The sequence below is a fragment of the Xiphophorus hellerii genome, chromosome 11 (assembly GCF_003331165.1).
Source record: "Xiphophorus hellerii strain 12219 chromosome 11, Xiphophorus_hellerii-4.1, whole genome shotgun sequence".
In the NCBI taxonomy this organism is placed as follows: domain Eukaryota; kingdom Metazoa; phylum Chordata; class Actinopteri; order Cyprinodontiformes; family Poeciliidae; genus Xiphophorus; species Xiphophorus hellerii.
The window spans coordinates 25,468,138-25,483,237 of record NC_045682.1 but is presented as its reverse complement, the minus strand read 5'-3'; the positions used below and the strand labels follow the sequence as shown (position 1 = coordinate 25,483,237).

The following is a 15,100-nucleotide window of genomic DNA, read 5'->3' as shown; positions in this document are numbered from 1 at the left end:
AGTATATTTATATTTTAAAATGGCCCAGTAAAAGTCCAGACCTACAACAAATCTAATAACGAATCTGTGGCAAGAATTAAAAGCTAATGTGAAAATACTCTTTTTTTCAATATGATTGAGCTAGCATATAGGAATGTGTAAAATTCAAAATCTGGACGTCTTTGGAGTCCAGTGTACTCCAAAGACGTCCACTGGAAATTCTTGCAGCTGTAATTACAGCACATGGGCGTTCTAAGAGATTTATTCATAGGGCTGAATACAAAAGCACATTACACTTTTACCATCTATTTTAAGATTATGCGGTTGTGTTGTTCCCATAAAATTCAAACTCACTGACATTTGTTCCTGTAATGTGACAAAATGAGAAAAAGTTTGAAGGATTTGAAAATTTAGCAACACACTACAAATGTCTGAAAAACAAACAGCCCAACTCGCCAAGTTGTAACCAAAATTTTAGATTTGTACAAGAGCAGATTTCCCACACTAACTGAAAGAATCTGCAAAAACAGAACTGACATGGTAGAACACACCCAGCGCACAACTCACTCCCTCAAAACAAACATCAGCACGGGAATACAAGCCAAACTTTGCCTTCTGTTTTCTCATATCCTCCATAGTATCATACGCAAGGCTTGGACCATTGCTTCAGGTCAAACGAAACAAACATTAAATACAGATCTGCAAAAGAACAGCACCTTACAACTGGAATCAAACCAAATTCCCAAACCACAATAAACAGATACAAGGAAGCTGAAGCAATCCTCGAGCATTTCTAGGCCACCGTCATTTGAAATAATGCTGTTGTTTGGAATTCATTCTGTAGCTTCGGTACAATCAGTATGGATTGTGCTCTGCAGCTGGTAAAATTCAGCCCAGAGAGGTGAGGTGAAGGTGATTTATCATCAGATCTGTGCAGTCTTCTATCTCCACAACTGGGCAGCTGACCAGCAAAGTGTTTATACATGACAAGTTGAAGGGCATGCACATATACACATTTGAGCACTTCTGAAATGAGAAAAACTCAATTTACAAGGCAGTCCGTGTCATGAATCCATGAGAAATGGTCCACAGTTAGTAAAGGTCATAGGTTTAGCTCATAGCTTGTCATTTGTTGCTGCATTGTTCGCTTCTTGCAGAAAAAAAAAGATGTGTTGCAGGATCAATAAACTATCTCACTTTATCCATCTGTGGGATCTGTATGGAATTTAAACAGAGGCTAAAAGCCATGACACACCTTTTAATAAGATGAATCAGCAAAAAACATGGTGCAATAGGGTTCATTTCTTTACATTGCAAGACAAGAGGCTCATGTTACAATTTATGAATCTTTCACCATGACCTAAAACATACATCCTACGCTGAGCTAACTGTACCTCGGAGATGCAAGTAGTGAATAAATCATCCTATCTGAAAAAATAAATACCTAAAATGATGGTGAGGTAGTGCACACTAAAAGGGGATTGTCTTTTATGATGACTGGTTGGTGGGAAGCGTCTTATCAGGCCAAGTAACAATGACCTTTGGATACAGATAATGGTGTTTATTAACACATTGATGAATATTAATTGTAATCATCCTTATTGTGATGTAGGAACATTTTTCTTTTTAGGTAAAAGTACTATACTGCTTTCTCCTATACACTCATACATTTAGAAACATGGAGGGAAAAAAGGATCTCCTAGTTCTTTTTGGTCATTTCTTCGACTGAAATAAATAGGCACTGACGGCACAATACAGAAATTCTTAAGTTAAATTTAATACCTTTTACAACCCTGTGGACACCCTGTTGTAAATTTACAAACCTGGGCAATGCAGCCAAAACATTTAAAGTTACCAGCACTGTAAAAACATTTATACATTGATTAGCTGTTTGGCAAAACTTTAACCTGCTTCTTTGCTGGAAGTAGAATTACACCGTATTATTTTTAATAGAAATGTGTATTTGATAGTTAAATCTTATCATCTGTGAAAATGCTCAACTTACTTTTTAAAAATGTCATACTTGTAAGAGGACTGAAAAATAACTCATCAGTTATGAATAATAGCTGATTGTGAAATTAATAACCAACAGATCTGAAAGAAAATAACAGATCTGAAAAAAATAACATAATAAGAAAAAACATTTTGATGGGACAAAATGTTTTGTCTGAGATGATGGAGGCTGATCGTAAATTAATAGTGGATTTATGAAGACAGCATCTCCTAAAATCATCCAAAACCTATAAGATTTTTTTACTTTCTGCTGCATCACAACCACAATTTAAGTGTATTTTGATTTCTGTGACAGATCAACACAAAGCATCTCATAAATATAATGTGAAAGGAATAATAGTGAAGGCACACCTCGTTTTTGGATTTTCTTTGTTACAAAGGAAACTGGTGGAAACTTCTTAAACTCAGATTAAATACAGAATGTCTAAACATCAATTTTCAAGATTTGCAATAGATTCTCAAGGATTATTTCCCAGATTTTGACGGGGTTATTCCTACACATACAAATATTTCAGAAAAGCTAATTTTACTTTTTTTTTTTCTTTTAAGCCATACCTTCTATGAAGTTATTATACCTGCATTTATGCTACATCTGATAGTCTGGTTGACTCAGTTCCACTGGGGACCAAGATTGTAACATTTGTTGCAGTTTCAGCTGCTGCAGTGTGAGTCAATCGAATCATCCATTTAAAAAAACCATTAAGCGCATCGCCTGTGGTGACATTGTACCAAGAACCATTAAAGATTGTAAAACAAAACCCTCTAAACAACACAATAAGTGTGACTTCCTTCTTCACAAAATGTAAACACAAGTGGAGTGGCTTCAAACTTTAGCAGTGGCAGGATTTCCCTTTTCTTGGCAAAAGACTAAAAGCCATTTCTACAGCTAGTATAGACTTCTGTGTTGGTTTTGGTTGTATTTAACCAGAATGCCCTGCTCTTTAATCCGCTTCCAAACTTTGGAGAGGTCTCCGGTCCGCTTGGCATTCACTCCAACCAAAACCAGATCAAGGTTATTAGGCAGATCAGACTTCGCCTTTTTGGTCTGCATCAGAGTTTGATTGTATATTCACACCTCCCTCAAAAAAGAAATGGACTTCCTGAGCAAACAACTGAGTTTTATTAAAACAGACCAAACAGGGCTGGTGTGAATGCAGCCCTGTTTAGATTAAATTTACTAGTTAAAACACTTCAGAAGTCTACTGGATGCATTGGATCTCACTAAAGTAAACAAGTAAGAGAGCTGAATACAAATGCATGCCACACTTATATGCATTTGTGGCATGCATCACAACATTTGTGCTCCATCATATCAAATCCCAATAAAATACAAAGTCTGTTGTCACGACATCATGGATTATGAAAAAGTATAAAGAGTACAGGTCTTTTGTAAGGCACCCCATGTGTATTGTAAAGTATGACATGTTCATGAAGAGACCAACATACCTTGTTACCATAGCACCTTCAGAATTTAGGTACAGTTCAAGGTACTAAAAAGCTAAGCAGTTAAACTTCTGCACCACAGAGTCCAGGCTTGCTAATTTTACATGTTATTCATCATCAGCAGCTGACATCAAAATGTTCTCCAAATTAAAATGCTGCTTCTGTTTAATTAAAAAGAAAATAAGAGGTTGGAATTAAAACCCGGATAAGGATTTCTGCAACATCAGAAATATTTCATCAGATTTACATTGTGTGGCGTAGCACAGATAGATATAACGCAAGAGGAAGCATTTTTTATGCTTGTTACCTGACAGGTAATGAAGAATGAAAATTCTGGATCTAAATGAAATTTAAGGATTTTACAGTCAAGAAGTAGTTTGAGTCACTTCAGGGAGTAAGTTGGAAATTTTAACCTCTGGTCACTTACAAAAAGGCAACAACAGGGGAAAGCAAACCATAATGAAAAGGGAAGGCATACAAAGCATTGTCAAAAGAACAGAAATGGGGGCAGGAAAGGGAAGCAGATTGCGCTTCTGATGCCATTTCTCCTTGTCGAATATTTCAAAGACCCATAATGACACAAAATACCCCCAACTGTCAAATCCAACCAATTGCTCAGTGTTGGCTGAACAGCTCAATAGTGTGTGCATGAGTGAATTTAGGGCGGTTTTAACAGGAGTGGCTAAGTTACAGCAGTATATGTTCAGCTCTAGGATTAGTTCAATCTTAACTGACTCCTAAGCGAGGCTCTGCTTAGCCTTCTTCCTTTATCAAAACACGTGGAGAAAACCATAGGCTTGGGACTAATTAGGAGTCCAGCAGAGACACGCATGTGCAGAGAGATGCTCTTTCTTCCTGTTTCCAAGCGTCTGTCAAGGGTGTGAGGAGGCTACAATGAGGCCTTAAAGAGCAGAGTTGTGCAGCTCAGACCACTCATTAGTTGGGAACACAAGGTACAGATAACGTTTGCAAGCTTGCTATTGTGCTGCTCAAAATATCCTTTAGTTTGGCAAGCACATATCACACAATTACTTTGTTTTTCACAAACATCCATTGGTTTCCATTTTAATTTGTTACCATCATATAATAACCATATGCATAAGAACATTTGCAGGTGAAGAGCTAAATCACCTTGGAATGAAGAGAGAAAAAGAAAAGAAAATAGCAAAGGTTTTGCGTGCGAAGCTGTCTGCGGTTTCTGTTCTGTTTAGAGTAAATTCCCTCTGGAAAAACAACCATAGAGAAGTGAAAAGATGGAAAGTACACTTTGTAGTAATACTAGGGGTGTAACTGTAGACTTAAATCACAGTTACATATACCCAAACTGGATCCAAAATTGGGTACAGTATAACAACAAAAAGAACCAATGTAAATGAAGCCAAATAGTAGGTTCTTTTTTACTCTTTCAAACAGAAAGTAACCCTAGAAGCAGATGCAGATGAAATTAGCTCAGTTACTGATATGTTAGGAGGCTCTAAAGCAACAGGTTGTGTACATCAATGCAGGATGTGTAAAAAATATATATAATACATTCTTAATGTATGCAGGCCTCCTACACATTACCTTACAGACCTAGTATCTCATTGGACATTTCTGTTACAAATTTCAAATCAGTTTAATATAAAGTATTCAAGCAAGATGGATCTCATCACACTTCTACACAATATTAATGTTTTTTTGATTCTGCATTTGATCCAGCAAAAAAATAAATAAACTTTGAACTGTAGTCAACTACTGTATATTTCCCCACTTTCCTACTCACTGTGTAAAATCAATTAAATTTATACAAAGATTGATGTGTTTCCTGGGAAATTTTTACATACCACAGGGGCAAGCAAAGTCATTTTCAAAAATATACATTTTATTCACATAAAGCGTATGCACTGAACTAAGGAGAGAGTTTAATAATGTTCTTTTACATGTTGGAAGGTTTCTAAGCTGCACAAACAGTGAGAGGGGAACAGTAACCAACAGTAACCCAGGTGGCTTACTGAGACAATATCCTGGCCTGGCTCACTTTCCTTCAAGCCCTGCAGGTCTTGACCTGGTCACAAGCCAAATTTCAGTCCAAATCAGCCCAGTGTGTGCACCTGACACAACAGCGGGTCAAACAGGTGAGGATTCAGGGGAGAAGCAACATGAAAGAGAAGCTAAACCGAACTATATGAAAGTAAAAATGTTTGGTTAAAAAGCACATACTGGTTGAACAGGGCATTATCAACAGCTCGGCTGGATACAGGCCCATTCTAAGTATTACACCGTGCTAATATTTGAAAGCTTCAGTGTTGCAGGGAAATGTTCTGCACGCTACAGTGCTTCAAACAACTTTAAAATAGTGTTTTTTTCATTTACTATTGTACAAAAATCTAAGCCATGAGGCAAACAAAGAGGTTTGATCCTTGCAATGGGAGTTACCCATTATAAAGCTCCATTTCTAAAGAAAAGACATTCCAAATGAACAATCCAAAACAGCACTGTAAAAACCTATTGATCTAAAGACATGCAATCAAGCAGCACAGTGTGACTGTAGTTTCAGAAAGCCTACAAAAGGCCAAACAATGACAAGTGTAAAGCAAAAGCCGTTGATCCCTCATCTGCCGCGTTGGTGCTAAAATGGGAAGTATGTGAAGCAGTTGGAGAGCTTACAGTGGGAAAGTGTGACATTGGTTCCTCATGGGGACCGTTTAGTTCACAAACTGTTATTCTGTTTAATTTACTAAAACCTGGGAGCACGTGTTGCATTTTGTAATCTGGATTAAAAACATGTACAGAAAGGATGTACTTAAAAATAATACAAGAAAACTTCACTTTTCAGGTCTTATTGAAAATGAAACTATATTGAAGGAAATAAAATAAGTTATCCAAAGCTGATTCTGATGGCACTTATGAAGCGCGTTGTCATCTTTAAAATAACATAATGCTCATTTTTAAGATATTGCTTTAAATATTAGCTATTACAGGGTTTATCTGAGTTTTAGTAAGCTAAACTTGGATTTAAATGCAAAACCAACATAAATTATAAAAAATAACCTAACAACTTATATTTAACTAAAGCAAGTTAAGTACGATTGCAAACTTAAAGCTTAGTATTTTTAAGCTTTGGCATGTGACTTGCATGTTTTTATACAAAGGTTACACAACTTCAACACCTCTCAAAAGCATGTAGTATGCGCCATAAGAGTAATAGTGGGTTTCTAGGAACTATTAAAATGCCTGTTTTTCAGGTAGTCTTCTTTAAAACATTAACTCTTCAGCGATGAACGAGTTGGCTGTGGATAATAGAAGAATGCTCGGATTTTAATCGAGCAAAAAAGATTCAACTTAAAGTCAGTAAGCTGGTTTTAGGAGCAAGTTTCTCAACTTTCTAGTAAAGAGCGACAGTTTGGGGATATTTGTCTATCCACAGAACTCAGTGCTTCCCTGTATCATATGGTAGTTATGTATCGATCAAGTGTTTTCCAACCGGTACAGTTTAGCAGTTTTCCTTGTAGTCTGATTGCCAATTTCAGTTTTAGTCCATAACACAAAGAAGAAAAATAATACACACTTTTTAATACAGCATTTTAACTCATGCTAAGCTTTAGCTGATTTTTTAATTATTATTATTATTAAACTTAAAAAAAGAAACAGACTGTAAGGTTAGTGTATGTGTTTATATAGAACACTAAATACTGGGAGATCTTAGTTTTAATGAAATATTCAAGATTTCCAGAATTAAAATCAATCAAGGATAACAGTACTATTCCAGTCCCTGGCAGATTGACTGGAGCTTCTCTGTCAACACAGTTTGTAGCTCTGCCTGAATTCATCAGCAAATGTTATCAGTGTGTTTATCACAAATAAAATGCATAAATCAAGAAGAAAAAAGAAAGGGAGAAGCAAAAACTGAACAGTAATTTAATCAATTTAAGACATGAGTATAAATGTAACATATGACTTAGTAGTTATGACTTACTACAACCTTGAGGAGTTTGTCATTTAGCAATAGTTTCTATAGTAACAGCTTTAACACTGCAACAGAATAAATTTGCCCCCACAAATAAAACACTCTGAAACTGAGTTATGTAACAACATTCTAACATCAAATATTCTTCCACAAAGGTAATCACTATCAAGATTAAAGCTTAGTAGGATTAAGTTTTCCTTTCTAAAGGATTCAAAATAAATGAACCCTGGCATACTAATATTTAGCTGGAACAACATTCTTCATAATTTCTACTGGCAAACAATAAAAACTCCAGAGGAAGCATTCACAGCTACATGTAGCTGTTGCCAATCTGCATAATGAGATCAGAGGTTTTGATGTGCAGAAAAAACAAAAGAAATATGAATAATAAAATCTGAATGCCTGGCAAGTTACACTGGCAAAATAAGTTTGAAATATTTATAACAAGTGTAGTAGCAGCCATCTTAGTATTTCCTTTAGATCTGTTTAAGGCTGGTAATCAAATAAGCTAAGGATAACTCCCAGTGGGCCACAAAAGAAAGTTCCAATGGCAAGAATAACAGCAAATATTAATTTTTTGGGAAGAATCAATAATGATTTGTGTTTTGGTGCCTCCAAGGAGTAAAATGTGACCTATGTGTCGTTGCCTGGGAAACTGCCGGAGTTATCCGAGCAGCACTGCCATCAGATTCCCTTTTAATTACTGCTTCCCTAAAGTACAAGTTATCAGATGAAGGTCAGTTAAGCATGAGCGTGCCAGTGCTTGGGAAAAAATGAAAAGGGTTCAGTATACAACAAAACACATTAAAAGAAATAGAGATTGGGTAGTCATCTGAAAATACAGACAAAGACGGAAGGGAGAGATGGACGAGATCAACTTCAGGGAATTTACCACCCAAAAAGACAGCAAAGATCTCTGCTCCGGATCATACTGGGGAGGACTGCGGCTAACAATGAAGAAAAATTCTGAAACTAAGTATGGAACCACAAGGGATCCGAGAACACCAGTTTGTTGGACACTTTGTTCCAAGTCTATTACTGAAAAAATCCTGAATACAAATACGGAGAACAGACCACCTGCTGCACCATCTGACCAAAACAGACAGCGACAACAAGCCACCTTCTTAGCTTAAGCCATTTTTTTAAGTCTTAAAACATTCTTGCTACTTGTTGATCATTTTAGTTGTAAAACTGTCTAGTTGTTTTTGTCAAATAGGTTGCATTTACATAACTCTCTCCTTCACACAGAAAAGCTATTCACAGCCCCATGCCCAATCTGACCTTACAGAGTCAAGAAGCCAGGAGGACAATGCTACTTTAGTTGTTCTGATTCAGCCACACATAACAACAAGCTGCAGCTACAGTCACACAGTCCCTCACTGGAATTTTGTGCTAGACCAACACAAAGCGGTGTCTAATTGTGAACTGAAAAGAAAGCTATAAAAAATGTTCACATGTTTTGCAGCAAATTATATTTAGGATGAAATAGAGCAGCATGCTAATTCTTTATTTTGATATTGATTTAGACATGAAGACTTGTGATGAGGTTGAAAGGAAATTATTACAGATATGCAAAAATAATTGTACTTTATATATATTGATTTTAATTAGTTCAAGATAGTCGTGACGTTCTCTTTTTCTCTGATATTTATGTCCCTGACTGCAGTAAAGCGCACACACTTAGTGTGACAACAATCATTATGTAAAGCAATACAGCAACTTCTTCCTCCTGCTTGCATGAAACAAAACAAGACCAATACTTTTTTTTGTTTGTTTTTTTTAACTAAAAATGTGTCTAAAATGTTTTAACGACCACAAGAAAAATGTTAGCTATCAAAGTCAAATTTGGTTTCCAAAAATGTACTTTTACATAAACCTGAAGCCCACCAACAAAGATTACTTACTGTTTACAGTAGCTGTCTGACTGTTAGATTGTTGATTTAGGTTTGCAATGTAACTACACAAACAGTCAAGGCAAGTTAAGACATGTCAGAACAAAGTCCTTCCATTTTAACCTGTGGAACCTTGTGATTGACTGAATGCAAATGGAGAAAAATGAACAAAATAGGAAGGTCTTAGTTGTTAAAAACTAAGTTGACTTAATTTGGAATCAGCATGCTGACAGAATACAGATACAGCCTTGCAAAGCAGTTGATCCAAGAACCTCAAAATATTTCACCAATGACGAACTGAGCAACATTTGACCAGCAGGTATTCTATGAGCAAATAAATATGAAGGAACAGACTACCAACGCCCCAGGAAAGGTTTTGAAAATGATAGTAAGCTCAAATAAATATTTGCTTCAACCCAAATACGTTAAATAAAATCTGAGTGCACAACATATTATGTTCATGTAGTAGTTTCAGAATTTCACATAAATAATATGAAAGTATGGGTGCATTGTTTCTTGAAACAACAGTTCAGGTCAATGTTTGTGGTGAATGGGATATTTCTAATCATATTTTGGGCCACTAAGTACCAGTGCAGCATTGTTTTAACTCTTATTGTTGCTAACCACATCCATTTTTTCGTGGACACTTTCCATTTGTTGATGGACACTTTCAGCACAATAATGCAGCAGCACATCACAAAGCTCACCTTATCCTGTTGAACTGTTTTTGGTTTAGGCCATACAATGAATTTACAGTACACTCGTGACCGCCAGTCACAAGACCGCAATACAACAGAGTCTGCAAGACTCATTGATATGGGTTTTTCATGAAGGATGTGCAGATGACAAATCTGGTGCAACTGTTAATAGTGGTATTGATGAATAATATTATTCCTCGTGGATTTATATTGTCTGAGGATAAGTATTATGTTTACAACTACAACAGATTGAAACCCTTTACGTCAAAGAAGCAACTAACCAGGCAGGCTCAGGAAGATAATTTGGTTTCATTCAGATTATCTTGGCAATTTCCGACCATTTTCACTGAAGCTGTTCTCCATCTCTTCATTCCTAGCTGCCTTTTCCATTTCCCCTTCCCCATCTTTTGACTAAATCAAATGCACCCCTCACCCATCCTCCTCTTCCTCTCCTTGCATTGCCTCCCCTTCCTCCTTCCACCAACGTGGCACACGCCACTGCAGTGATATATCCATGTGAGTCACCACAAGGGACATTCAACTGTGAAAGTGCAGAGTCCAGTGACAGCTTTTACACAGTAACAAGCAAATTGTGCAAATCCATGCCACCCCCCATTTCTAAAAATAGCAGCAATGCCACATAATGGTAGCTTAGAAGAACATTGTTTGGTGAAATTATCACAAGAAAACTGACCTGAAAAGGGAAAATGTTATCACGACCTACTCCATCATCCATCCACGACTTTGGGTTGAAGCCAGCGGGACTATTTCTGGGGTACTTCTGGGATGCCACGTGGTTGTTAGGGAAGGTCTTCTTCAGTGGAGAGATGGAATTGATGGGAGTCATCCCTCCGTTAAGCCCACGACGATAATCTCGGCCCTGAGATCCTCCCCAGCCGCCGCCTCCACTTCCATAGCCTCCTCCAGGACTCCAAGAGGTGGAGGAGCCAGGAGATGGAGAGGGGCTCTGATAGCTGGCCGGACCCCAGGGGGATGGGGGTTTGTTCAAGCTGTTGGACAAATGCGGCAACTGGTTGAAAGCCGGATTCCTGTGCGAGAAGGGTGGCGGTGGGTGGGGGGAGGCTGGGGAGCGTCGGTGCTGCTGGTGTTGGTTATGGGGGTGCTGGAAATGGGGGTGAGGCGGAGGGGCAGGGTGGTGCTGGGACAAGGCCGGAGCCGGTCCAATCTGGGGTGAGAAGTTTCCCCCAAACCCCGGACTGACGTGGTGTGAGAAGTTCTGGAATAGCAGAGGCCCGTTGTTAGCAGAGGCTGGGTTAAAAAAGCTGACGTCCTCGTTGATGATTGTTGACGGTGCAGGTGGGATGGCAGCTGACCAGTTGTTAAAGCCAGTAAGGGATGACGAGGTTGTGCTCGACTGTACAGGGCCTGTTCCACCTAGACCAGATGTCTCTTGATAATCAAATCCAGTCAGGACAGGTGACTCAAGACGAAGCTGCTTCTCTTTTCCGTTGTTGCCCTCTGACGTGCCGTTCTCTGTCTTGGCTTCCTCTGATCGGGATTTTTCCAGTTCTGCAATTATCCCGCCACCGCTCCCAGGCTCCTGGTGACCCCCAGGAGATAACTGCTGCTGTTTTTCTTGAGTTTCTTGCATTTCCTGTTGCTGCTGTGCTTTGGGCTTCTCTGCGCCCCCGAGGATTTCGTCTTGCACACTGTTGTGGGTGGCAGAGGTAGGGAAGAGCCAGGGAGAACCTCCCGTAGTGCCATTCCCTGTGGCTGTAGTGCTGTTTATGAAAGCAGCAGGGCTCTGAGACACATTCTGGTGGTGGTGCTGGGGCTGCAAATGCGGGTGGATTCGGACCGGGAAAGCAGACTTGTTGCCAGTGTTGTTTTGAACTAGGACTCCGAACCCGTAATCCCCCATTTGTTCTCTCCCCCCAGAACAAATGCTATTCTGCGATCTCTTTGGTCAGACTGTGAAAAAAGCAAACAGAAAGGCATGCAGGTTAGAACTCAGTCCTTCATTGCCCAATAGATCAAGGGATCTAGGATCCATCAGGTGGTTCCACATCATCACATAAAATGTTTTCTTTCTTTGCTTTTGGGTTCATAATTACAGAAGTGGCAACCTAATTTAAGTAATATAATATTGGATATTGCTTCTCCTTCAGATAAGATGGTGAGAATATATTGCCTAAAAAATTCTGCACTATCGATTAAAATCTGAGTTGGTGTGAGGTTAGCTTCCCCTGTTTCAAAAGGGGTCTCTATATAATCACCTACATCTTTCAGCTTCCGGGCTCATTACTCAAACTGAAATTCTGAATTTACTTTATTATGTCCAAAAATATGATGACATGTGATCTCTTTTCCGACACAAAAGAAGTGTCCCAAGTCACTTGGAGCTGTAAAAATGAAAATAAAATAAAATAAAATAAAATCTTTTCAGTTTCATAAAAACATACTTTCTACCAAAAGCGAGTGGAATCAATCAGTTTTCAGGTTCATTGGTCAATCAGTCTGAAACTCAAATATCCAATGTCTTTTTTTCTGATAATTGAATACATCAGAAGTAGGTACTACCAGGAGGCACAAGTCTTACAGTGCTGAGGATGTCAAAATTAGCTATTTTGAGAAAAGGTTAAGTAACATGTGAACGTGTTATTTGTGTACATCAACACATGAAAAAGTCGTACTGCTAACAGTTTTTAGAACTGTACCAATTAGGAAAACCAAGCCCGGTTGTGACAACGTCTCTACTCCAATTTTCAAGACATAGCAAGCCAATATTAGACTGTGGATGACATCAAAACTTTCAGCAGATAACAGGAAGGCTCTGTTTTGTTCATTTGAGCTTTTGGAACTGGATTTAGAAATGTTGGTACCCTTTTGAAAAGCTAATAGTAAAGTTAAGAATCTACTTTCTCCAAATAATATACACACAAAAAGACTAATTTTAGAAATATTGGTTAATTTAAAGGCAGTTATGAAGACATAGTCTAAACTGCTAAAGTCAGTTGTCAACTACAGTATGTCATCATTTTGTCGTTGTAATAAAAAGATTATTAAAAACTGATTTTCCTGAGAATGCCTTTTCATGCATCCAAAGTGATGTCAACTCTCTTCCAACATAAATAATTAGTGATCAGGAATGTCAGAAAGGCTATAAAATGATTTGAATGCTATTCTCATATAACCTCATATATTGCCAAAGTTCCAAACAATGGCAAGATGATGCAGTGCTCATCTAAAGCCAAGCTGTGAGAAACTAATTGTTTTTTTGTAATAAACAGGGAATATGTTGCACAGGATTGTTAAGTAGTGCAAATGTACAGCATGTACAAATTATAAAAGGGATATTTTATTTCCTCATGCAAGACTACTTCAATAACATCAGATGGTATGGTTGTTAAAAATAGAAGTTCAACATAATTTAGTATTAAGCAAGATATTTTAAAATGACATCATGGCTAATAAACTAGAAACACTATTCCCAGATGCAAGATCCTGAATTAGTATATTGATATTTAGGCTTTTAAAGAAAAAACAGAATTAGCGTCAGCAGGTCAAAGGCTTTACAAAAATTGGGAGTTTACCAAAAATGTTCTATTTAAAGGAACCCTGTAGCAGTCGCAAACAGATTTAGGAGAGACATTTTATTATACACGTGTTAAATGCATTTTATATGTATTCTGTAAGTATAAAGTATTCATCATTAGTAGCCGTTTTTTAAATTTAATTATGGATACATAATAATCAACCATGATCATATGAGCTGACCCTTAATACAACCGAGGGAAAAAACAAGTCAACGTTCCATCTTTAGCTAATTATAACCCCGTGACGTTGCCAGTTTGTAAGAGCCCAGCTGAGCTCCAGTCAGCCTCCCGTAAAACCAGAAACACTGCTGTGTCGAGAACAGGCTTCTTTCAGCAGAAGGAGGAGGAGGTTTTCAGAAAGGCAAATTAGCTGACAGGCATTGAACTACAAACAGCACGACAACGACACGAACACACAAACGTAATCAATCGGTCAATGTTTAAAATGTGACAACTTAACCGCCTTAACGTTTGGGAATAAAACAGTCGACCTTGCTTTGACAGCTGTCAGCAGGAGACACTATGATCAAATTAAACCGAAGATAAGTTTCAGTTTGGGAACAACGTTTCACATTTAACCAGACAATATGTATTTTTTCATTTTTTGTCCTTATACTCCTGCGACAGTTGTTGACATACAGCCAGTTATAATTTATAAAGGTGACCAGGGAAGTTTTTTATCCGTTGCTAACATTAGCAAGCTAGCTATTAACGGCTGTTAGCACAGATGCTAGCTCGCTGGACAGGCTGAGTATGCGGGCGAGTAAAAATCATTTTCACCTTCTGATCACCCCCTTCGACCTCGGAGATGCCTTTTTGTCGAGCTCCTTTGCTTCGGGCTGACAGCGAGAAGATGTCCTTGAAGCGATGAGTGCGGCAGGCAAAGCTTTTCAGAGGCGATTTAATAGCTGACTCGTACAGTGCAGTCGGTCAGCTTTTTTTTTCTCTCTCTCTCTCCCTTCTCCTGACGTGTCCTGCCTCTCAATGACACAGCTCTCTATCTGCTGTCTCTGATCTGGACTCGATCATCGAATAGCTTTGTTAATGTGGCAGCTGAGCGGGGTTCCCTTTTGAGCCTTATTCGATCGGTTTCATTGTCCGTTTGATTTGGGGTTATTTTTTGCTTGCTGTCTTTCCTACAGAGCCAGCCGATCCTTGTGTGTGTTTCTTAGCTGCCCCTCTCTCCTGGAACCGACCGTGGCCGAATGACAGCGAGAGATCAGCCGAGGCACGCTTCCGCTTCAAGGACCGCCCAAACCACTGTGGCTCCGCCTCCAAGGAGGCACACCTCGATACGCGATTGGACCGGCTAGTCAGCGTTCTCGCCCATTTTTTTCATCCTTTAGCAGTCATGCACCAGTAACACACCCATAATATCAATATGTACTGCCCACGGAGGTCAGGAAGACAGAAAAAGACTCCTCCCACCACTGTCCTGTCCTTTCACGATGCAGCCGGTAGCAGGTCGTGAGAAAAATGAGTACCCCCGGCCCACTTCCCTTTTAGAAGGATGGAAAGAAAATGAGAATCTCTTTAACCAGGCTTTATCTTTCATCTAATGCTCCTTTGTTG

The 15,100-nt window shown here is 38.6% G+C and overlaps 1 protein-coding gene across 2 annotated transcripts in view; it reads right to left on the bottom strand.

Annotated features, from left to right (window-relative positions):
* Nucleotides 1-14,749, bottom strand: part of cpeb4b (cytoplasmic polyadenylation element binding protein 4b) — a 40,072-nt gene extending 25,323 nt beyond the window's left edge. For both annotated transcript variants that reach the window (XM_032575860.1, XM_032575861.1), the window contains exons 1-2: nucleotides 14,309-14,749; nucleotides 10,666-11,903 (exon numbers count right to left, since the gene is read on the bottom strand). In XM_032575860.1, coding sequence (XP_032431751.1) covers nucleotides 10,666-11,853 — 1,188 coding nt within the window. In that variant the 5' untranslated portion in view covers nucleotides 11,854-11,903; nucleotides 14,309-14,749. The remainder of the gene's footprint in view (nucleotides 1-10,665; nucleotides 11,904-14,308) is intronic.
* Between the last annotated feature and the right edge of the window lie 351 nt (nucleotides 14,750-15,100).